The sequence below is a fragment of the Microtus pennsylvanicus genome, chromosome 5 (assembly GCF_037038515.1).
Source record: "Microtus pennsylvanicus isolate mMicPen1 chromosome 5, mMicPen1.hap1, whole genome shotgun sequence".
NCBI lineage: Eukaryota > Metazoa > Chordata > Mammalia > Rodentia > Cricetidae > Microtus > Microtus pennsylvanicus.
In genome coordinates, this window is record NC_134583.1 from 115,151,467 (window position 1) to 115,176,508 (window position 25,042).

A 25,042-nucleotide genomic window follows, 5' to 3' on the forward strand; every position below is an offset into this window, starting at 1 on the left:
TTTGGGAATTTGGGTGTAGTTCTTCTCCAAACTGCTTCCTGCTGTTATTGAGCAAAGTAATTTTTGAGGGGTGCTTAAGGCAATCTTTTAGGAGATTCTCTATCTTTATGTGGCTTATTATTTTTTTACTCCTTTGATCTATGACTGTCTGAACTGTCTCTTTAAAGACTTTACCTTTTTAACCATTTATTTATTTTCCAACTCTCTATATTCTTCTTCTTCTCTCTCCCAAGACTATGTACATTTATCCAACACTGTGACCCATTCAGAGGTCTTTTCCATCTGGATTTGTCTTTATTGCATATCTGTAATTATTTTTCTGACCAGAAGCACTCCTTAAAATGCTAAGCACTTCTTAAAAACTTAATCCATGGCATTACTAGGATATATAGAGCAATGCCTGCTTGCCCCGCAAGTCCAACATGGAAGAACTGTTCTCAACCTCTGAAAGCCATGCACAGTGCTCCATCTCTAGCCACACAGCTGGTCCATGTTGCCACCAAGCAAGCTGTATCATATTGCTCACAAACCCCATTCAAATGCTCTCCTGAAAGAACCAGAGGTCACACTGACAACACGGCTTAGAAAGCTGGCATTTTTAAAACAGCATGGCTTTTTTCTGCTATTGCTGAATCAGGGAGACCTTTCTTAAGGGAGATGCAGCATGCCACCAGCAAACAGCAAGAGGCTGTGTTAAACTCTGTTTTTGCGTCTAGAATTCCTTTATAAGTTCTTTCAGAGCATACAGAGGGAAATTCCACATCATTCCACCATGGTGATAATGGAATGAACCTCTGAAAATGTAAGTGAAGCACCACAATTAAATGCTTTTCTTTATAAGAGTTGCCAAGGTCATAGTGTCTCTTCAAAGCAATAGAAACCCTAACTAATATAGAAGTTGGTACCAGGGGCTAGGGTATTGGAGTGATAGGCCTGACCATGTTTTTTGTTTGAAGGAATTTGGACTTTGGTACTTTGGGTTAAGAGAGCAGAGGATTGCTTTAAGCACTGCTTAATGAATAATACTAGTAGGAGCTTGGAAAACAAAGATGCTGATAATAATTTGAACCTCCAGTAACTGGTTCAAGAGGTTTCAGATAAGAATTTTATTATATTGCCTAAAAATTATTTTTGTGATATTTGATGAATATTGCGTCTGATTTTTTTGCCCTTGTCCAAAAAGTTTGCTTGATGCTAAAGTGAAGGGTTTTGAATTAATTCCCTTGGCAAAGGAAATCTCCAAACAGCCTAGTATAGGCTCTGTTTTGTGGTTACTAGCATTAACTCCAATAAAAATATATAATAAAAAGAAGAAAGCTGAGCAAAGAAAAATATTTGAGGAGAAAATGAGCACCAGGAAGTAGAATGGGGCTAAATTCTGTTTTCAGGAAGATAAAATGAAATAAAGGTAATGGTGACCTCAGGGCAAGATTACCACCTAAGTCTCCAATTTGTGAAAAAAAATTAAAGAAAAACTTACAGCAGGGTATAGTGCTGTACTCCTTTAATACCAACATTTGGAAGGCAGAGGATGGTGGATCTCTGAATTTGAGGCCTGCCTGGTCTACATAACAAATTTCAGGACAGCCAAACTTAGTCATTGAAAGACAGAAAGCTAGGAAAACTATGATTGAACAAGGCGATCATGTTCCCCCAGCCAGCAGCAGAACTTAGCAGCTTCAGCCGCTGGCTGTAGAGGCAAGGATAGAAGAAAGGAGTTATAGAACATTTCTCTGTGACTAAGGAAAGCTGCTGAGGCCAGGCATGTGTCAGGGGTGTCTTTGAATGGAGGCCTAGAGAGGCCATTGCATGAAGCTGTGAAGTTAAAACCTGGATATCTTGGGACCCCAAGATGTTAGAGATGCCAGAGCCATGGATACCTGCTGAAGAGAATGCTAACAGGGAGTAGAACCAGCCCAAGAGAAAGAAGAGTGTTGCAGTCAACAAAGCTGAAAGGAGCTGGAGATCTGAAGAGTCTTGACATCAGACATGTGGGGCAATAATGCATATTCTGTGCTATTATATATTGGAATTATATGATCTGGTTTTGATTTTGATTTTATAGGAGATTGCAGTTAAAGAGACTGCTTAAATCTCAGAAGAAACTTTGAACCTTAAATTTTTAAATGAGTTAGAGACTTATTGACTATGGGGACTTTTGAAGTTGGACTGAATTCATTTTTGCATTATGATATGCTACAAGCCTTGAAAAGCCAGAGGATGGAATGTGGTGCTTTAAAGAAAATAACCCCTAAAGGGAATGGCACTATCAGGAGGTGTGGCCTTGTTGGATGAAATATGTCACTGGGGAGGCAGGCTTTGAGGTCTCATATATGCTCAAGATACCACCCAGGGACTCAGACCACTTCCTGTTGCCTGTAAATCAAGATGTAGCCAGCACCATGTCAGTCTGCACGCTGCCATGTTCCACCATGATGATAATGGACTAAACCACTGCAAATGTAAGTCACCCCAATTAAATGTTTTCCTTTATAAGAGTTGTCATGGTCATGGTGTCTCTTCACAGCAAGAAAACCCTAAGACAGGCTATAACATCCCAAGGTGATATAATTTTATGAGACTAAAATTACACCTGCAGCACATCACTGATTAAAATGTTGTGATGGGGGTTGGAGAGATGGCTCAAGGGTTAAGGGCATTGGCTGCTCTTCCGGAAGCCCTAAGTTCAATTCCAAGCACCCATATGGCAGTTCACATCTGCCTGTAACTCCAGTCCCAGGTGATTCAACACACACATGGTATACAGTCACACATGAAGGCAGAACACCCATTCATATAGCATAACATCTTGACATACTAGTATGCAGAATATGACTGGATATTAGTTAATGGTTTTTCTTGGAGTAGGGCTGATACAAGAAAGCATTTAGTATCCTGGAAAAATAACAAAACATAACAAAAAATCAATATAACAATACACAATCAAGAATGTAGAGAGCAAAACATAATATTCTACAAGATGTGGAGCAGCAAGGCGGAGACAAATCACGGTCCTTGTAGATATGCTTAGAGTGTTTTAATTTCATCCCAAGTGAAACGAAAAGCCAATGATGGGTTTTAAACAAGAAATTTACATGATGCTATTTCTATATTTGTATGTTTAAACTATTTCAGGCACATTCACTTTTAGCTGTAATGAGGTTTTCAGATGTTTCAGACCAATGTTTCCACTTAAAAAACTGCAAAAAGTCTGATACAATACAAAGTGCTCACACACCTTCTTGTAAGTATCACAGAGCTGTGAAACAGTAGGACTTCAAGACTAAAAGCACTGTAGAAGACAGGAAGGTAGGCTAAAATCCCCTTGAGTCATTACCCAAAACTGAGTCAGGCTTAAAGGGCTGAGGATCCAGGGAAGAGCCTAAACAGGGAACTGCTTTTTTTTTCTTTCTTTTTTTTTTTTTGATCTCTACATTTTTCTCTGCTCTCCTCCCATTCTCTCCCCTCCCCTTCAACCCTCTCCCAAGGTCCCCATGCTCCCATTTTACTCAGGAAATCTTGTCTTTTTCTACTTCCCATGTACATTATATCCATGTATGTCTTCTTAGGGTCCTCACTGTTGTCTAGGTTCTCTGGGATTGTGATTTGTAGGCTGTTTTTCTTTGCTTTATGTTTAAAAACCACTTGTGAGTAAGTATATATGAAAATTGTTTTTCTGGGTCTGGGTTACCTCACTCAAAATGATGTTTTCTAACTCCATCAATTTGCCTGCAAATTTTAAGATGTCGTTATTTTTTTCTGCTGTGTAGTACTCCATTGTGTAAATACTGTATAATACTCCATTTTCCTTATTCATTCTTCAGTCAAGGGGCATTTAGGTTGTTTCCAGGTTCTGGCTATGACAAACAATGCTGCTATAAACATAGTTGAGCACATGTCCTTGTGGCACAGTTAAGCGTCCTTTGGGTATATACCCCAAAGTGGTATTGCTGGGTCTTGAGGAAGGTTGTTCCCTAATTTTCTGAGAAATTACCACACTGATATGCAAAGAGACTGTACCAGTTTGCACTCCCACCAGCAATGCAGGAGTGTGCAAGGAACTGCTTTTAAGAGTCAAAAACACCAGAAGAGCTTTTGGCAATCTTCTTGAACAAGAGAGACAAAAATTAGAGACTTGAGAGACCAAGCACGCAGTGAGAATGGAGAACTAGAAAACCATGCAGGCACTAATCTGGCTTTCCACTTAAGACATTTGCTGAATTCTGGAACAGAGGCGAGCAGGAGGCTAAGAAGGATAGAGCTTCCATACCAAAAGTTTCCAGTGGGAGTTTTGACAGTCTCACAGTTCTCAAGAGACTAAAATATAAGTAAGTCAGAGAAAGAAGTCACTGGGAACACCCAAGTCTCTGAGCTGAAATCCTAGGAAGGCTACAGCCTAGAAAGGGCTCTCTGCCTGTGGTAGCATTTCATCAGTAAAGCACAAGTTAAGGGGACAGCTTGCCATGTTCACCGTTATTGTCAATAATGATTTTAAATCACAATAGAAATATTTTCCAGTTGCATCAAAAAAAAGGTGTTTCAAGAAAAGTTTAACTGAAAATGATAGATCCCCTGTATAGAGTCAGCAATATTTCATGATCTAGGATGCTGGGTTTAATAGAAAAGGAGCAGGTAAGTTGAGGACCAGGATTCATCTCTCTGTTTCCTAACTGAGAACATAATGGGACCAGCTGTATCATGATGCTGTGTGTGAGCATGGTTTTCACACTACAGTAAGCTATGCCCTCTCAAACTAAACCCATTCTCAGGGCATGGGAAATGGCCCAGCCAGAAAAGTGTTTGCCAAACAAGTGCAAGGAGCTGAGTTCAACCCCTAGCACCCAGGTAAAAGAAAAGCCAGGTGTGGCTCAGGAAGCAGAGATCACTGAATCGCTAAGCCTGGCCAGCCAACCTAGCCAGTTAGTGAGCTCCAAGTTTAATGAGAAACCTTGTCTCAAAATAAAACAACTCTCCTTTAAATTGCATTTCTTCAGGTATTTGGCCACAGCAACAAGAAATACAATTAATCAAGAAAGTTGGTAGCAGAAGCACAATTGTTGTCATAAATCTGACAACGTAGTTCCTAGGTATTTAGAACGAATCTGCAGGAGAGAATGGAAGCACCTGAAACTTCAAGCTAAAGAAGCCTTAGCATGCTGTCAATAGAGCTCAGTGAGTCAGTCCAGGAAGAGTCTGGAGGACCAGAACGCAAAGAGAACTGTGGAAAGTTGACACATTGGTTCATGAGGTTTCAGAGTGAAACAAGAATTCTATCAGGACCTAGGTTAGAGGTCATTCATGGTCTATGCCTGCAAAGAACCTGACATCATTCTGCCTGTCCTGAGAAATTGAATGAGGATGAATTTTAAAATAATCAATGAATTTGTTTGGTAGACGAAATTTCAAGAAAGGAAAAGCAACAAACAGACTGAGACATGGCTATCAGTTACTGCTCTTATCCAGATCTACAGTGAGAAAAAAAAATTTTAAGCAGTAAGACATGAAAGATGCAACTTGTGAAGAAAGGAGCATGAAAGAGCCTAAAACTGTGAAGAAGGAGGGTGCCGAGAAATAAGCTGTAATTGTTGAGGTGATTAGTGCCATAAAGGGGAACCTCTCACCCTACAGTACTCTAATAGGAAGGTGCTCTGGGGTAAAGCCCCATCCATTGAAGGGAAACCTCTCACCCTACACTACTCTAATAGGAAGGTGCTCTGGGTGAGACCTCATCCACTGAAGGCTCCAGGCTACAATAATACAAATACATTTAAAAGGTCAGTGATTGGAGAGAGAATGCTGGTGAAGGAACTTTCTGTTCCAAAATGACCATCCAGGAAAGTGCTTTCCCAGGGTCAACCTCAATGGCGTGCAGGTGCTGCTGCAGTTATGTTCCAAGGGTCCCAGGCTACATCTCAAGAGGCACTGCCTTGTTCAGGGTATCAGTTTTTCAGGCATGAAAAGATACAAGAAGGAATGGCTCACAAGGGCTTTCACTGAGGTTCCAGAAAGCAAACGAGGCCAGGCAATGTGTAGCAAAGTTGGATTTCCCCCAAGAAGGCCTAGGAGACCATTTCATAAACCTGGAAAGGTGAAGCTTAAGTTGAAGTGGAGACTCCACTATTTTAGAGATGCCAGGAACATGGGACATCCAGCAGGGAAACCTAAAATCACAGAGCGGAACTGATGGCTTCTCCCCTAACCAATGAAAGAGTCTGTACGTGATATCTGCAGCATAAGCAGAGGAGCTGAACTGCTTAAAGCTGTTGGAGCCCAGGTGATTCCATCATGAGTCCCAGATGGTGAATATGGAGCTAAAGGGTTAGGTGTTTGCCCTTAATGTTTTCAGTCTTGTTCTGATCTGACTGACTATTCCTTACTATCCTCCTAGTTCTTTGTTTTGGCACGTGAATGTTTACTCTCTTCCATTGTATATTCAAGGCATAGACAGTGTTTGTTGTTGCTGTTGTTGTTGTTGGGCAGTCATAATTAAGACATTCCTCTGAGTTTCAGAATAGACTTTGGACTTCTGAGCAGTGTTGGAACTGTTAAGTCTATGAAGACATTTACAAACTAATTAAATATATTTTGCATTAAGATAAAATTAGACGTTAGGAGCCAGAGTGGAATATTATGATTTAAGTAATATATTTGGATTTGGAATTAGAAAGATGAATTTGATTGTTATCTTAACTGTCAACTTGACTGAATTTAGTATCACCTCTGGACATGTCTGTAAGAATGTTTTTGGGAAGTTTTAACTGAAAAGGGAAGATGCACCATTAATCTGGGCAACACTATATCATGAACTAGTGACCTAGAGTGAATAACAAGGAGAAAGTAATAAGGCCATTATCCATCTTTCTCTACTTCCTGACTGTGAAACCCATGTGAACTGTTGTTTTATGTCCTGTCCACCATGTCTTTCCCACTATGATGACCCACACCCTCCAACTATAAGCCAAAACAAACTTATTCTACCTTAAGTTGCTTATCAGATATTTTGTCATAATAATAAGAAAAATAATACAGAGCTCATCCCTTAGCTGAATTAAAACAATCACCTCCTTGATATGTCTGCCTTGCATCTGTTTCAATGAGATGCTCCCTGTAGTCTCAGGCAGTTGAATGTTTGGTTCCCATCTAATGGCACTGTTTGGGGAGGCTTAGGAGGAGGCGTGGCTTTGCTGGAGGAAATGTGTCACTGGAGGTGGGCTTTGAGAATTTAAAGACTCTCGTCACTCCGGGTTTGCTGTTTCTATTTCCTGTTGTGGTTCAGGATATGAGACCTCAGTTTGCTGTTCCAGCCACCATGCCATGTTTCCTTGCCATGATGGTGATGGCTTCTAATTTCTCTGAAACCACAAGCCCAAATCAAGTCTTCCTTCTTAAAGTTGCCTTGGTCACGGTGTTTTACCACAGCAATAGAAAAGTCACTAATACAAGATTCACTAAGTGACTTAATTAGCAATCAACATTCAGAGCAGCTTTATAGATAATAGTAGAAACTAGAAATTTAAATTACACACAAACCAAATGATTACATCATTGTACAATGAGATACAACTCATAAATAAAAATAAATGAATCATTAATAGGTTAAAACTACCGATGAATCTTATGGACATTATGATGAGCCTAAGAAGGAGGATTCAAAGGAGTGAGTGTTAACACTGGACATAGTAGCATACGCCTACAATCCCAACACTAGAGAAGCTGAGGCAGGAGGACTGTGCCAGCCAGACTACATAATCACACCTGTCACAAACAAAAGAGAACATTTATTATAGAGTTCCAGTGCTACCTTTTCACAAGTTCTAAGTCAAGGAAAACTATGTTATAATGCTAAAATTCAGGACATTGGCTTCCTTATGAAAATTACAAAACAATTTACTCTTCACTCATTCTCTCTTGATCACCTAATAGAGGTTACATTGCACATTGTGAAGAACAAGGGAGGGCAAGACCTCTGTGTGGTTGACACTGTTACATTTAGTTTTTTAATACTGTTGACTATAAAGATAAGATTCTGCTAGTTACCAGGCTCTGCACTTAGAATGTACACTGTTCTGTATGTATTTCAAAATGTAAGTTTTAAAATACATTTCAGGTCAGGCGATGGTGGCCCATGCCTTTAATCACAGCACTTGGGAGGCAGAGGCAGGTGGATCTCTGTGAGTTCGAGGCCAGCCTGGTCTACAAGAGCTAGTTCCAGGACAGGCTCTAAACCTACAGTGAACCCTGTCTCGAAAAAACAAAAAAAATTAATTAATTAAAATAAAATACATTTCAGGTGTGTGAAAAGCTATACAAATAATAATAAGATTGCATCTACATCTGAGAATTAAAAAAAAATCCAATACAGTTGATGTGTGCTGATTCCTGATAGCACCCACCCAAGATAATCTCTCTCCTGAACTGAATGCCCATCAAGCCTCTGCACTAGTTTATGCTTCTATTTCTTATATAAGTTCCAAAAACAACAAAGTTTATTTCATGTGTTTTAAAACTCTATATATTCGGTAATTTGAAACGAGGTATGGTGGCACATATGTACAATCCAAGTACTTAGAAACAGAAACAAGGGGGATGAAGAGTCCAAGGCCACTCTGGGATTCCACAGCAAGTTGGAGGTCACCCTTGTCTATATGACTTTATAAAAGGAACTTGCTAAGAAAAACACAAGGGAGCTTTGCAGAATGATGAAACTATATCTTTCCTAGGCTGTTGATCGCATGGGTTGTAGTGGACATTTAGGATTTATCTAATAGCCAATTGCCATTTCATAGCTGTAATCCAACATTTGGAAAGCTGAGGCAAAAGGATTATGAATTCAAATTCAGCCTGAGCTACATAATAAGCCTTTGTTTCAAAAGAAAAAAAAGGGGGGAAACTTTGTGTATTTTGTTGTACCTAACTTTATCTTAACTATGATTTTTTTTGTTCCTTCCCTGCAGTCTCTCTCACTCTCAGGAGTTCTTTAGCACTTTTCATTAATAAATCTGTGTTCACCCTGATGATGACGATAATAATAACGGATCATTATAGACTTTTCTTAAGAAATGGATGGGGATGGGCAAATGAAACTAGAGAGACAAGTTCAAACACTGCAGCAGATCTGGTAATATTGAACTCACACACTGAACAGTGAAGAAGGAAATACAGTTGTTGACAGTTCTTGGAGCTTAACCATGAAGTGGCATAAAAACCAGAGAAGGAAATAAGGACAAAATGATGAATTCTTAAATTCATCTGAAAGTTGAATTTAAGACTGAAGTTTGACCTCGTAGAGAAGAAAAGACAAAAACAGACCAGAGTATAAGCATTAATAAAAAGCTAAGTCTTTGAGAAGGGACATGGTGATATTTTGTTTGTGCTCTAACAAATAAAGCTTGCCTGAAGATCGGAGGGTGGAGCTAGCCGCTAGTTAACCATAGAAACCAGGCAGTGGTTTCTTTTAATCCCTTCACTTGGGATCTCATGCCTTTTTTTTTTTTGCCTTAGAAACAGAATTTTAATGTTTTTATGCTTATTTTTGTGATTTTTCAAATATTGCTAGTAGTTAAATGTTACATGAGAAACAAATATTGTTCAACATTTTTCAAACATAATATGGATTCTTTTTGGTAGTCATGGACCTTTCTTGCAAATCTTTTTTTTTCCAGTTTCAATTTATTTTTATTTTTTTATTTTTTAAATTAATTTATTTATTAAGGATTTCTGCCTCCTCCCCGCAACCGCCTCCCATTTCCCTCCCCCTCCCCCGATCAAGTCACCCTCCCTCATCTGCTCGAAGAGCACTGAGGGATCTCATGCCTTTGATCCCAGTACTTGGGAGACACAAACCTTTAATCCCAGGAGTAGGGAGGAGGAAACAGGAAGTGATGTGGCTGGGCGGGGAGAGGACTATAAGGCAGGAGAAGATAGGATCTCACCCCCTTTTCAGGCTGAGGAGCTGACAAGGTTAGAAGTGCCTATATGGCTTGCTCCTTTTTCTCTCTTATCTTTCATCATTTACCCCAATATCTGACTCTGAGTCTTTATTATAAAGACCAATTAGAATTCACACTACAAAGGGATAGGATGCAAAGAGAGTTTTCTAATCTAATGGTTACTACTTTTTTTTATGAACATGAGTCATTCTCTGAAAGAGGTGCAGGATGGGAATTTTCAGGCCTATGGAGAATAACATGGTTTTGCATTAGAAAGAGCTGGGCAGATGTAGGATTCCCCTCTGTGTGCTGTGAATATGTTATTACCATTGGTTAATAAATAAAGCTGTTTTCGCCGCCAATGGCTTAGCAGAGCAAAGACAGGTGGGGAAACCTGAACAGAGTTAAGACAGAGAGTAGGCAGAGTCAGGGAGATGCCATGTACCTGCCGAAGGAGAAAGACACCAGAACGGAACCTTACCAGGTAAGCCACAGCCTCGTGGCGGTACACAAATGAATAGAAATAGGTTAGTTTAAGATGTAAGAGTTAGTTAATAAGAAACCTAAGTTATTGACCAAGCAATGTTGTAATTAATATAGTTTCTGTGTGATTATTTGGGTCTGGGCTACCAGCGAAACCGATGAGTAGTCTCTGCCTACACAGGGCAAGTAGTCCAACATGGTAGGCATGGTAAAGAAAACTTTCAGGTTTCACTTTGGCCAGTTATACCTCCAACAGATATCCAAAATTATACAATAGCATAGTGTGAGCCAAAAAGAATAGTGTTACTCGTCCTTGGTTGCCCTTGTGAAGTACAATGCCACCTATTTTAGTTACTCGGGGAATGGATGAAGAGTAAATTGTTTTGAAGGTACATTCTGTGTCATCTGGCATGTCCCACAGCAGAGCGGAAGGAACTACTTCTTTCCGAAATAATTCACCTTAATTATAAATGTATTTTTAATTCTTCTAACGTTTAGCGTTGAAAGTTCTTGGGAGAAAAAAATCAGTATTTCTGCCAATTTCATCAATTCTTCATTTTATCTAAAAAAAATAATATGCAGATCTAAAATTCTATTTAGGTGGGAATTCACCAATGAGTCAATTCTTGGAGGAACAAAAGATAAAATATAGCCTACATTGGCATAACTTGTAACAGTCACAAGGATATAGTTAATGACAAGCTGAGATCTTGCCAAGAAGAATTAACCTGTATGCTGTCTTCAGGATATCCTGATAGTACCAAATTGCATGGGCACACAGAGTGAAGGATGCCTTTAGCCCAAGTATAGGAATCACAGGGTGAGCTCAGCCGAACCTGAATGTGCCCACAGCCACAGAAGCACCAGCGGACAAGTGAGCACAGCACGCTGTTTATCATTTTCCAATTACAAGATGAAGAAAGGCTTATAACGCCATCACTCGCATCATGAATTGGTATTTGTTTTATGGCACTAAGGTCCACTTACAAGGACTCCAGTCATGGGAGAACTGTTTCTGGTTGGCTGAGCAGTCAGTGTCTGTGCATGTCACTCGTGGATGTACTTATTATGTATATCGAGTGCACACTCTGAGCTCCTGTTGCCACAGCCAGACTGTAAACGCATATGTTTTTGTCATTTTTAACTACAGTAATTCAGAACTTCAGCTGCCAAGTTTGGTGACAATATTCTCACATCGGCAGTTCATGCTCCAGACTTAAAATAATTCCTTGTTTGCTCTCAGAAGCCCCTGTCATGACAAAAAATATCAGGATCATCTTTTTTTTAAGTCTAAATCACTACCTAAATACAACTACGATGTTTTTCCTGACAAACATTCCCTTTCCTCTCGTTACCTTTATTTTAGTAATGATAAATGCTGGTCAAGCAGCAAAGTGAAAGATATTTCAAACACAACAAACCACGCACAGCAGTGTTTTCAAGGAGAAATGGGGAAGAAACCTCAGCTACACGCCTGTGCATCCTCCGAGGCACTGTCATCTCAGAGGCAGAGGCATCAATTATTCTCCTCAGGCTGAAAGAGCTGCACATTTGAAGGTTCCGCGGGTCCACTAAGAAAAGAGGCAGCTATTTCTCTGTTTCATTAAACACAACAGGGTATATAGTCCTGTGCTGGGTTGAAGTCACCAGCAGAATTCAACTGTGGGTATTGAGGTTTCATATTTTTATGTTACAAATGAAACCGAATTGTCTGTAGCCAGAGAGTATTGAAACTATACTCCAAGTTGTCATTTGCATATGTCCAAGGCCAAAGAGCAGCTCCACCTCAAAATCCTACACCCTCAGAGTCTGAAGAAACTCCAAGGATGGTCCTACACCACCCCTAAAACAGTGTTATTGTTTTTGTTTTTTCTTTCCCCAGCATCCCGAAAGATGGTCAACCACTGCTTCATTGCTCCACTGGGGGGGTTCTCGAGATCAAAGTCCTAGATTCCCAAGGAATATGACGAAAGACTAGAACCAACCTTTAAGACAGGAGTAAGGCTCTAGTCCGTAAGCTTGCAGGAAACTAAAACCAGACTTTCATGAGAACAAAATTCAAAATTAGCATTCGTAAGAGTGCAGGGTTTAAGAACCCAGTGCTAGAGCCAGTCAAAGGCCTTACTTCATCCTCCAGAGTCTGGGAAGCACGGTGCCTTTTCCCTCTTAACTGATTTCTTAAAAAGAGAAATTATTTTGTGGGTCACAGCAATGGTTTGTCAAGCTAGAGAGCATCAAACCAAATTCTTTTAAAAATAAATAATTTTTTTTTAAAAAAAAAAAGGGACCCCCTGATGGAATTGTTGGTGCTTTAAAAACTCTGGTCTTAGAATCATCACTACATTAAACCAGAAACAGTTCAAGGTTTCTTTTAAAGATGTGCTTAGTCTGTGCTTGAAGTTGCCTGGTTGGTGTAAGGGAATGGGTGTGGGGTTGTATTTTAAGCTCAGCCCTTCATCCCACGGTGAAGTCTGGCTTGATCCTCCCAGGAAAGGCTGGCGCGGGCTCAGCGCCCAGCACATCCCCAGCAGAGCCTGGGACCGGGCCGCCTGACCCTTACCTGTCGATGCTGATCACGCACAGGGTCATGATCGAGGCCGTGCAGCACATGACGTCCATGGCGATGAAGACGTTGCAGAAGAAGTGGCCAAAGATCCACTTGCCCCCGATGAGGTCGGTGACGCTAACGAAAGGCATGACCGCCACGGCCACCGAGAGGTCAGCCAGCGCCAGAGACACAATCAGGTAGTTGGAGGGCTGGCGGAGCTTCTTGACGAAGCACACCGAGATCACCACCAGGCAGTTGCCCGCGATCGTCAGCAGCGTGATGAGCGTCAGGATGGAGCCGATCACAACTTTCTCGACTCTGCCGTAGTTGATCTGCTCCCCGCAGCCGGAGACATTGTCCGGGGGCGCGTCCCAGGTGGGCGCGGGGCTAGCTGTCACCTCCGGGATGCCACTCAGCAGGTGCGGCATCCAGGAGCTCACCACTGAGTGGGCGCCACCGTCGGGGCTGAGGTCCTGCAGCCTGCGCCCCACCTCCGGCAGGATAAGCGAGCGGAGGTGGCCGTAGAGGTCGGGGCGGCCGCTGCTGTTAACGTCCATCATCGTGCCGAGCGCCGCTGCCCATGGAGCCGGCACCCCAGCCAAGCGCTCCGGCTGCCGGCCCCGGGGCTGGATTCACCTTGCCCGCTCGGCTCTGCGCGGCCCAGCCATGGGGGCCGGCGCTGGCCACTGGGGGGCGCCCGGCTCGGCCTGGCGACCCCGCACGTCCCAGGGTCCCCCAGCCGCTGCGGGTGACGCGTGGGCGAGGACTCCCCGCGGGAGGCGCCAGCGGTCCCCGACGGGCGCGCAGGAGGCGCGGGATGGTGAACCGGCCCGGGCCAGGCTGACCGCACCGCAGCCCCGCAGCGGCGCGCGCCAGGGCCGAGAGCGCCCGCCCGGCGACCGCGGCCGAAGTTGCGGAGTGCGCCCCGCCCCTCGCGCCCGCCGCCGCCGCTCCCCTGCGGCAGCCGCGCCGCGTCCCAGCCGCCGCCTCCGGCCGCCGCCAGCTCCCCGCGCGCTCTGGGACGGGCTTCCCCTGCTAGGCAGCCCCGCCGCGCCGCGCCACACGATGCCAATTCCCAGCCCCGGCTCGCCCTGCCGCAGACCCCCCTTCTCCCCCAGTACCGTAGCAAATGACAAGCCGGTGGGGGAGGTTTGCTTTTCAAGAAGATTTGGGGGGTCAGCGCATGAGCCGGTGAAGAACCTTGTTGGAGATTTTTGTTTTTAAACCCTTTAATAAAAAATAAATAAGCAAATAAATATTTTTTTTAAAAAAAAAAAGCCCCTTTGAGCACGAAGCAACAAATAGATACTTCTGTTTCCCGTTTTGACCACTTATGAGAGAAAGCGAAGATGGAAAAGAAGAAGCAGACAGATGGGGTGGGTGCAGGAGCTCTGATAAAAAGGAAAAAAGAAAAAAGTGGGAGGAGGAAGCTAGGCTGGCTGGCACTGGGCACCTGCTTCTGGGGGCCCCAACACTGACTAACCTTCTTGAGGGCTAGAGACAGGCCTCTTGGCTTGAAAAGAGACCCTGGCCGCCTTCATATTAAGGTTTCCAAATACACAACACCGAGAAGCGGCTTGAATTTCCCTTAACATTCAGGAAGTCTTGCACACACACATGCAGAGAACGACAGGTTATAATGTTCTGCAGAGGTAATCCTGGAGGTGAATGTTGGTTTACTATCTCTTGCCTAAAACCCCCTCCAGAATTCACACGCTGGCAGGATGGCTGCATCTTACTATTGATATGAGACTTCGCTTCATCCCATTTGTTTGACAGTTTTATGGGAAGCCACAGTGATTTCTATAGCTTTGGGCTCCAAAAATATTCAAATATATTTTCTTTTCTAGTTAGGTCCCGATGGCTTATAAAATAGAAAGAGGAAGGAAAAAAACTCAAATATATTGATCTGGATGCTGAGTAATACTCTCATTTTTCAAGGAAATAGCCCTATTTTGGCAGATAAGGAAAGAGTTACTATTGCAGTCCACTGGCTTAGTAATTACTGTATTTCAAACTCAGGCTTGGCTAATTACCAGGTCTATAATCTTCCCCTGTACACTGTAAGAAATAAAAGAGAAAAATTGATGTCCTGAACGGTGGCCCGATGTTCAGAGCACCTTTGCTAGAATCTACAGTCTAGGGCTGTCCTCTGCTGCAAACAGCAAGGCAACCAAGTGAGAGGTGGTATGGGATAATGCCTAGGCCACAAAACACGATTGTCTAGCACTGAAGATGTTGGGAGAAGATGTTTCTTCATCTTCACTTATTGCTGTATTGCTCTCAAACAAAAAATAATAATTTGTGCCTGGAAGGCAACTCTGCAACCTTCCGCTCACCCATGTACAGAGGGCGAAACAGAGCCTGGGAAGTTTGTTTCTCCAGGTTTGCGTGGCTACATCGAAATGCCGCAGCGCTCATTTTTGAGGTTTAGACCTGTCCTCGGGCTTCTGAAAACCCTTGAAGGGGTTCATCACTCAAGACACTTTTGTTTCTTTGAATTTGAACTCATTCACTTTCTTCTTGTGCATCACCACCCCCAATTTATTCAGCATATGTATTCTGCCTCAGTGCTTTTAAATAATATTTCACAATGGGGGCTTATACAAAGATTTGGAGGTTGGTAGTTTTTACATAGAAATTTATAGTCAATGTATCTTTCAGGTGCACACTTGTCTAGGGCAGTAACATTTGTTTTGTTTTAGCTCAGTCAAGCTGATACAGAAAAACACCATAGACTTTACAGGGTTGGGGTAATGTCTAATGAGCTTTTACAGCGGTGGGGTAATTTCTCACAGCTCTGGAGGCCAGAGAACACAAGACAAAGGCCAACAGACTGGGTGCTCAATGAGGCGGCAATCCCTGATTCACAGACAGCCATCTTGCTTTGTCCTCCTACTGCGGTGAGGGGGCCTTTGGGAGTCTCCTATATGAAGAGACTAATCCCACCCATTAGGGTCCCTGTCCAGTGTGACCTGACCGCCTCCCAGAGGATCCCACTAACGCCACTACACCGGGCAGCAGGATTTCAACATGTGAATTTAATAAGAAAACAATCTGTCCAGTCCGTAACAACTTTTAAATTATATGACATATGGACACTCTGAGTAATCATGAAATGCGATTTTCAAAATGTCTTTCCTTTTCATTGTCAATATAGTACATGGCCCAAACTCCCCCTTTCATAGAGGAGTCACCTCTATTATATTAGTCCTAGTGGCGGCTGGGTTTGTTTCCTAGGATCTGCTAGATTTTTAATTTATAAGCTGTCACAATACATAAACCCAGTTATGGAGATTCTTGGCTTCCACAGCATCACCTTGTTTATGTTGACTTATCTATGTTTCATCTATCATTGTATTATTCTGAAATTCTGACAGAACAATCTAGAATTCTTGCAGTTCCCCTCCAGCCCTTCATGAACCAATAATTGGGTCCTAATAAAAATGCTAAAATCTTGGGTCTGTTTCTTGATGCTCTTCTTACAAAGGAACATTAAAGGTATAGATCCGCAAAATATTTCCAAAATGCAGAGGCACTCATGTGACTTTGCTGTCCATCCCGTTCGTCTCCTGCCCGTTTAACATGTGTATGCAAGTGTTGCTTCCTTCCCAACGCCTCCTGCCTCCTCCCTCTGCCACTTATCCTGGAGAAAACTGAAATGTTGGCATCTAAATAAAATCATGTCTTCAGTTGTTATCCCCTTTATTTCTTTCATTAAGAGAAACCACAGCTTTAGAGCATACCAGTCTCATTGCCTGTGAAGTCATCCTTGTGAAATCATCAATGTGGGGGAGCCTGAGAATGCAGCTTTCTGGGGTTTTCAGCCGGCCAGCTCCTGCTCTGGAAACTGCTCTGGGGGAGTGCGGAAGAGCATCACTGTGCAGCATGAATGCTCATCTTTGCTACGTGCCCTTCCTTCTCTAGGTATTCATCTGGCTTGTCCAAATGCACATCCTTCATCATAGCTATGCAGACCCACACATGGATGTATACAGGACATACACTTGAGACAGTTGTTTTCCCATAAATCAGAACATTCTGACAACCTAGCCATCCTTTCTCAAGGAGCAAACATAGGCTAAAGCCGCCTATGCCAAAGGGCTCATGGAAACTCACCGTTTATTCAAGAATGCCTGATGGGGTTCCAATGATTGGGTCCCAGGCCCAAGGCAGCAGGCTTCTTTGGTGCAAGGCTAGTCTTTTGCTTGTCCAAATTTTTTGGTCTTTCTTTTTAATGCCCCTTACCTAACTCAAATAAACTAATAAGGTGGGTGTCCTTTGGCCCTAAAAATAGATGAGAAAATATTAAATGGGTATAGTATAGGTTGGATATCTCTTATCTGAAATGGCTGAGACCCAAAAACTTCCCATTTCCGATGTTTTTCTAGATTTTGCATTTCTGTATGTGTAGTAAGAATCCATTCCCAACACATCCTTTGAATCCTCCCATAACCATGTAGCTGTTCCCTATTTGTAGGCACTGTGCTAAATGCTAGAGGGCGGGGTGTCCCTTTCTAGTTCAGATTCCTCCTGATTTTGATTATCTGTCTAGGCATATACAGATATCTTGGGGATGGGTCTCAAGTTTATACACAAAACTCCCTCATATTTGCATTAACTCCAGAGCCTAGCTGTAATTCTGTATAATATTTTTAGTGCACCTGCTTTTTAACCCTGGGATTTCCCTACCATACAGGCACTCAGAAACTTTCAAATTTTGGAACATTTTGGTTTTCAGATTCCCATATTAGAGGTGCTAAACCTGCCCCAGGATTTCTGTATGTAAATATCTAAAACCTGCCCTGAGGCCGCTAGAAAGACTCTAGGGCAGTAACAGATAACAGAACATTCGTTCTAGAAATAGGACACAAAGCTGTCACCAGAGACATTCTGGGGCGTCTCTGTGATGAAAGCCAGTTGGTCCAGAATACACAAATGTCTCCTGTGACAATCCCTGTCACCAGAGTTCCTCCCACTTTCCTCCCTGGGCTCTTAGGGAACTTTTCCTGTGTCTTTGCTATAGCACTTCCTGTTGCATTATACCTTACCTTTCCATTTACTTCTATTTTTATGTGTATGAGTGCTTTACTCCAACGCATGTTTATGTACCACATGCATGCCTGGCACCCGCAGAGGTCACAGGAATTTTAGTCCAGACCAAGACATAGGCATGTAATCATGTTACTTTTATTTGCTTTAAATCTTAATATACTAAACAATATACTTACTTCCATTGAGGAACTAACTGATCATGCTCTATGCAAATCAAATTTACATTTGTAATCTTTAATTTTTTTCTTCTAACGGACATGGTGGCACATGCCTTTAATCCCAGCCCTGAGGAGGCAGAGACAGACATACCTCTGATATCCCTTTGAGTTCCAATCCAGCTTGCTCTACATATTATAGAGTTACAGGCCAGTCAGTGCTACATTAGTCCCTGTCTAAAATAAAAAATAAACTCTTCTGATCAAGATGACTAGAAAATCAAGGAACAGGTGAGCATGGTGACACATGCCTGGAACATTAACACTTCAGATGCAGAGTTGAGTGGATCATCACATGTTCAAGGCAGTCTGGCCTACACAGTCAGTTTCAGGCCATGTGGGGCTACAGAGGGAGACCTTATCAGAAAGAAAGAATTAAATAAAGAAGGGGGAGGGGGACGGGAGGGAGGGAGGGAGGGAGGAAGGGAGGAAGGGAGGAAGGGAGGAAAGGAAGGAAAGTCGGAGAACAGATATATTCAAAAGCACTTACTTTAATTGTTCAGTATTTTCCCTTACTAGGCCTGTGTTTTACATAAAAGTGATACTTGTGCGCCCTCTAGTGAGAATTCTATTCAACAATGGAAATTCTACAAAGACACTATCCAAGGAAAGCCAAGGAAGAAAAACACGAACAAAGAGTTTTACCAGGTTACATAGGACACATCTAACAAAAAGAGAAATTAAAAATAATAAATGAGAGTAGCAAAGGGCAAATTTAACTTGAGAATATCTTGGATATTCAAGGGCAGATGTCAAGTAAGCGGGCAAAAGTTCAAGGGAAAATATCATAAGAGCAGTAGAGAGAAAGAAGCAGGGGAATGTGTAGGGAGAACCAGCAAAGACTGGACACAGAGATAGTCCAGAGATAGCCCGAGAAAGACTATGCTTTGAAGAAGAGTGTCTTAGTTACTTTTCTATTGCTATGATAAAACATCTGACCAATGCAATTTATAAAAGAAAACATTTAACTTTGCTTACAGTTTCAAGAGATTAGAGTCCATGGTGGCAGAGCAAGAAACAGCTGAGAGCTCTTATCTTGATCTACAACCATGAGTCAGAGAGAGGTGGGTGGAAAAGGAGAAGAGAGAAGAGGGGAGAGAGAGAGAGAGAGAGAGAGAGAGAGAGAGAGAGAGAGAGAGAGAGAGAGAGAGAGAAGGAATGATAGGAGTGCTTTGGAACTTCAAGTCCGCCCCTAGTGACACAACTCGTTCCTTCAAGAGGCGATACCTCCTAACCTGTCTCAAACAACTCCACCAAGTATTCAAATGCGTGAGCCTGTAGGAGTCATTCTCATCCAAACCACCACAAAGAAGGAAAACTCAAGGAATCTCAGTGGAGCTGGAGGAACAGGAAAAGCAACAGTAGCAGATGGCATTTAGGGGGGTTTTGCTCCAAAAGGAGCCTGTAGTTCAGGCAGAAGCTACAGGAATGTGTGGTAAAGAGAAAATAAAAAAGAGGGGCTTTCACTGAAGAATTGGGGTATGGCATACATCTAACTATATCTTTCAAAGCTTTTTTTTTTTCAACATGTTGGGACTCTTGTATTCTTCAAACATTATATCTGAAATGAAAATTGCCAAGCTGGTACTGATACAAATGCCACAGCTCTCATCTTGAAGGGAATAAGAGTTTATTCTGGGCCAGGCAGTGGTGGCGCATGCCTTTAATGCCAGTACTTGGAGACAGAAGAGGGTGGATCTCTGTGAGTTTGAGGCCAGCTTGGTCTCAGTGAGTTGCAGGACAGACTCCAAAGCGGCACAGAGAAACCATGTCTCAAGAAAAAAAAAAAAAAGAGTCTTTCCCTGAAGGCCTTTTTTTACCTTGTATTTCTTATAGTCAGTATAATTCTTTTTCCTTCCCATCTGGCTTTCTGAGATAATTCTTATCTTTAGAATCACCAGTACACTGGCCCATCGTTGCTTCACACAAGTGTTCAGTTACTAGTCAAGGATTTTGTCCTCTGGTACACTTTCAGCAGTGTCTAGAAACATCTTCCATTGCCAGGACTGGAGGGATGCTATGAGCATCTGATGCTATCCTCCGAAAGAGGAGCTTCAGAACAGCACAAAAACTCAAGACAAATGCTGTAACAGGATTAGCTGCTCCCAGATGTCTTTTATGTAAAAGTTAAAGAATTGTGCTATAGATTACATTAAAACTGAAAATGCCCAGTGTGAGAAATAAAATATTAGCTAAGTTATAAAGGTAGTTCTGTATTTCTTTGATTTAGAGTGGAAAACATACTATTTAATCATAGTATGAAATGAAGTATACAGGTGTTCTCATTTTGCTATCATTAATTAGTATTATTATGTATAGTATAGAATTCTGCATTGAATCCTCTAACTGGAAATAATATTCAGTTTGATTCATATTCTTACCCAAAAAGAATTGTGGGGAAATATAAATACTTCCAAAGTGAGTAGGTCTTTTATATAGCAAGTTTTATAATCATATATATACCATAGATACATATACACACATAGATGCAAACATACCTTTACAGATATATATTCATACATACTACTAGCCAAACAGCTAATATTTTAGACTCTCCAGATCAAAATGAGAAATCACACCTGTTAGGCATTTCAACGGCTAGAGAGAAAACGTTTCCACAAATTTTAACTGAAATTCAAAATATAATAGTACAGGGTAATTGTTTGTAATATAAATTTACTACTGAGAAGAGTGTCATTCATTCTGAGGGGTAACATTTTGCTTAATTGGTGTTCAAAATTAGTGATCTCCTACCATCAAAGCAATTAGACATGTTCATTTCTTAATGATGCCCTTAATGAGATCTTAAATATTTCATCTTTGGAAAGGCCCTTTCACACAGGTCCTGCCGAATGCTCCTAACAGTCTACAAGCATATGATTTTTTTCATTAACACGAAATTTCCATAATCTGATATCGTCTACTTGACAGTGTGCAATTTAGTGATTTTTCAGTACATTCATCAAGCTGTGCAACTGTCACCACTCAGTAATGCCATCATCAGGTGCAGTCTTCAACATGCTAACGTAACCCTCATCCCCATGCCTGTCAAGCAGTCCCTCTCCAGTTCCTTTGCTGAAGTGCCTAGCAGTTTGTTACTGATCCGCTTTCTAATTCTATGAATTTTTCTGTTGGAGGCATTTCATATAAACAGAAGGATGCAGTGTGTGCCCGTTGGTATCCAGTTTCTTTCTCACTGAAAAATGTTTCCAATCTATTCCCATGTTGAGACTTGTAATAGTTCTGTGCCTAAGTCATTTCCCAATGAATAAGAAACCTAAATTCAGCTTTGCTGTGCATCAGTTGTTGAACATGTAGACTGTTTCCACATCTTGACCGTTAAGGAAAATGCTATAGTGAAAACTTTTGTGTAATATTTTTAATGAACTTGTCTTTTAGTTATTGCACAAACTTGTGAGCAGAACTGTTGAATCTTGTGATACCTCTTTGTGTAAAGGTTTAAGATGTTTTGAAATGTTTCCGACGTAGTTACGCCATATTACATTCTCACAAGGAACTATGAAGCTTCCAGCTTGTTGTATCATCCTCAGTTCTTGCTAATTTCTCGACTTTGATTTATTTACTTATAGACATCCAAGTAAGTATGAATTAGTATCTCATCGTTGTCTTCATGGAAAGTTCTTTAATGATCATTGGTAGTTAAATGTTTTCTCCAGCACCTATGGTCCACTGTTCATCTACTTGGAGAAAGTTCTAAGGTTAAGTCCGTTGGCCCTTTTAAAACTAGGTTGTTAGCGTCTTGATGCTGACCTGTAAGAGTTCTTTACACATTCTGGATGTAAGACCCATCTCAGATATATGATTTCCAAATGGTTTTTCCAATTCTTTGAGCAATACTTTTACTTTTCCAATAGCGTGCTTTAAAATACAAAGTTTTTGCTTCTAGCCTGGCATCATGATACACAACTTTAATCCTAGCACTTGGCAGGCTGGGAAAGAAGTCAGGAACTCCAGGCTATCCCAAGATACACAGACCTTGTTAATCACAGAAAATCTGCAGTTTTGACCAGGATGGATCTGTCCCTTTTTTTCCTTTCCCCCTTAGGATTACAATGTCCAATTTAAGTACAGTATGGGGAAAAACAGCTCATTCGTTAAGAGTACTTGTTCTTCTTACTGAGGAAAGCTGGATGCAAGAGAACTGTTCGTCCCTGGAAAAGAGCACAGCAATTTGTTGTCCATTGCAAAATGGTCATCCCTGAAAACATACATACAAGTAACACTATACAGACTTAACTGGCTATATTTAGTAATATATATGCATATACATATATGCATGCAATAACAATTAGTGAAAAACGTGGACATGAATTTGAAGAAAGCAAGGAGGGGTATGTGAAAGAATTTTTGGGGAGGGAAGAGAAGGGAGAAATGTTGTAATTAAACTATATTATTAAAAATAAAACAATAATAAATGTTATGCCCAAATCTGTGAAGTCCCCGCAAAAAGCCAACAAGGAGATGGAGTCCCGTATGTAAAAGCAAAAAGCCTTTATTTTAAGCAAGTTTGCAAACTCAGTCTCTCCGCATGTCCAACATATTGGAATAAACAGAGAGCCCCGAACTCAGTTAGAATTGGGTTTTTATAGTAGTAAAGGTGGGGGTGAGGGGTTTCTGAGGTTTAGGACCCCTGCGGCTGACATTTGTCTAGGGGTGTCATGGTGAGTGTGTTCTGGCAGGCGGTCCTATCTACAGTGGTTAGAATGTTAGGCATTTCCTTTGGATGGTCTGTTTTGGGGTGGGGGTCAAGTAATCCCAGCTTGTGATTCTTCCTGTAGCCAGGTATTGCTTCAGGGTAAACTACTGAGACTCGGGCCTCCATTTAAATTTATCGATGGCCAAGTCCTACTCTGACAGGTGATAGTGGTTGTATATAAAGAACTTCCTTTGGGTGACCTGCCCATACTTAGCTTATCATGGCTGGCTCCCACAAAAGATAATAAATAGAAGCCCTTTAAAAAGAAATAATAATAATAAAAAAAAGAGAGAGAGTATGTGTAGCTCTTGATGAGGAACATGCTCAGTTCTAAGCTTCTACGTGGTGTCCTATAACCATCTATCACTCCAGTTCCAGAGGATCCACTGCCTTCTTCTGTCCTCAGACACCAGAAACACATGTGGTATGCATACATACATGCAGGTAAAACACTCATACCCATAAAATAAACTAATAATCTTTTTCTCTAATTAAATAGTTTCTAACCCAACTCCATGAACAGTTGCACCAGTGTTTCTTTCTAATAGCTTTATGTTTGGGTGTTTGATCCATTTCAAGTTACTTTTTGTATTTAATAAGAATGAAACTCTTTCTTGTTTGTCTGAGCACTCAGTGCGTCAGCATCACTGGTTGAAAAGATGGTTCTTTCCCTAGGAAATAGCTTTGGCACCTGGGTGAAAACTCACTGGCCAGGAATATATGGCTGGACTCCTGTACTCTCTGCTCTTCATTCCGCAGTTCTCACGCTGCTTTGTTTTTAGTAAGTTATGTGTCCTCCAAAACATCCTGCTTCATCAAGATTTTCTATTTGCAGTGCAATATGAATTTTAAGCTTGACGTGCCTAGTTCTTCAAAAACAAGAAGGCAGTATGGATAGAAATTGCATTTAAAACTTTCAAGAGCATGGGGCAAAGAGGTGCACGCCTTTAATCCCAGCACTTGGGAGGAAGAGACCGGTGGACCTCTGTGAGTTCAAGGCCAGTCTGGTCTGTGGAGTGAGTTCCAGGACAGCCAGAGCTACCCTGTCTCAAAAAAATAAAATTAAATTAAAATTATTTTTTAAAAAAATCTGTTTCAATGGACTGTTTCAGTGGATGTAAAAGTACTGGCCTCCAAGCTTGACAGTGTTCATGCGGGTCCTTGGAAGAATGAATGTAGCCTTGCTTGTCTGTAGGGTGGATCTGTCCCTAAGGACTGAACTGCTTCCCTTCAGTAAGGGCTTCTTTTATTGTTCTCCCATTTACACTTTAGCAAGTTGATTTCCATGTCTTCAAAACAACCTGACCAAGCTTCCAAAGGAACAATACCAAGTGCAAATTCTGGATAAGAAAATACCACAGTTTTCTGGGTTGTTTTCTAACTAAGTTTTGCATAGGCTTTGCACCTTTGGGAACGTCTCAGACAAGATTTACATAGGGCACCAAGAGAAACAAAAGGGATCTGTTAAACAAAATATGGATTAGAGCTAGGTGCTAGCACTCTGGAGCCAGACCAAATATAGCCCAGTGGGAATGCTCCCACAGATCCCCCTTAACTTTACACAGAAATTAATAATGTAACCTCACAGTACATATGGCCTTTCCCTAGCCTTTTGTTTTACAATCTTATGTAAGTAGATCAAAGCACATTTTAAAGCCAATGAAGTTACTATTGCTAGAACAAGAGCAACACCTGCTAGAATAAGAAACCTATTAAAGTGATTCATTGGTTTGAATGATGCGGTGCCATCTGTAAGACCTTCCATAACAGCCATTCCTATCATATCAGGCAACTTCTTTGCAAAAGTTTCCTTGATTCTTTCTGTAAATCATAAGCCATTTGAGAGGAATTAGGGTGACCCATTGAAAGACCCGGAGAAAAAAATAGAGCCAAAATTCTAGCAGAAAAAAAAAATAGAGCCAAAAATCTAAGTACGGGGAGAAGAATCAAAAATCTAGGTTAGCCGGTTCAGTGACTCTGTTCCAGGAACTAGCTGACCATAAAGTTAGATTATAATCTTGAGAATAATCTTGAGAAACGGGAAGTTACCCCCTCGTGATTATGGCTGGTATTTTCAGAATTTTTCAATGATCAC

At 41.5% G+C, this 25,042-nt stretch overlaps 1 protein-coding gene across 1 annotated transcript in view; it reads right to left on the bottom strand.

The window, feature by feature from the left end:
* Htr7 (5-hydroxytryptamine receptor 7) overlaps window positions 1–13,887 on the bottom strand; it is an 89,496-nt gene extending 75,609 nt beyond the window's left edge. Inside the window, exon 1 of the mRNA XM_075973895.1 lies at window positions 12,973–13,887. Within this exon, the coding sequence (XP_075830010.1) occupies window positions 12,973–13,520 (548 nt within the window). The 5' untranslated portion in view covers window positions 13,521–13,887. The remainder of the gene's footprint in view (window positions 1–12,972) is intronic.
* Between the last annotated feature and the right edge of the window lie 11,155 nt (window positions 13,888–25,042).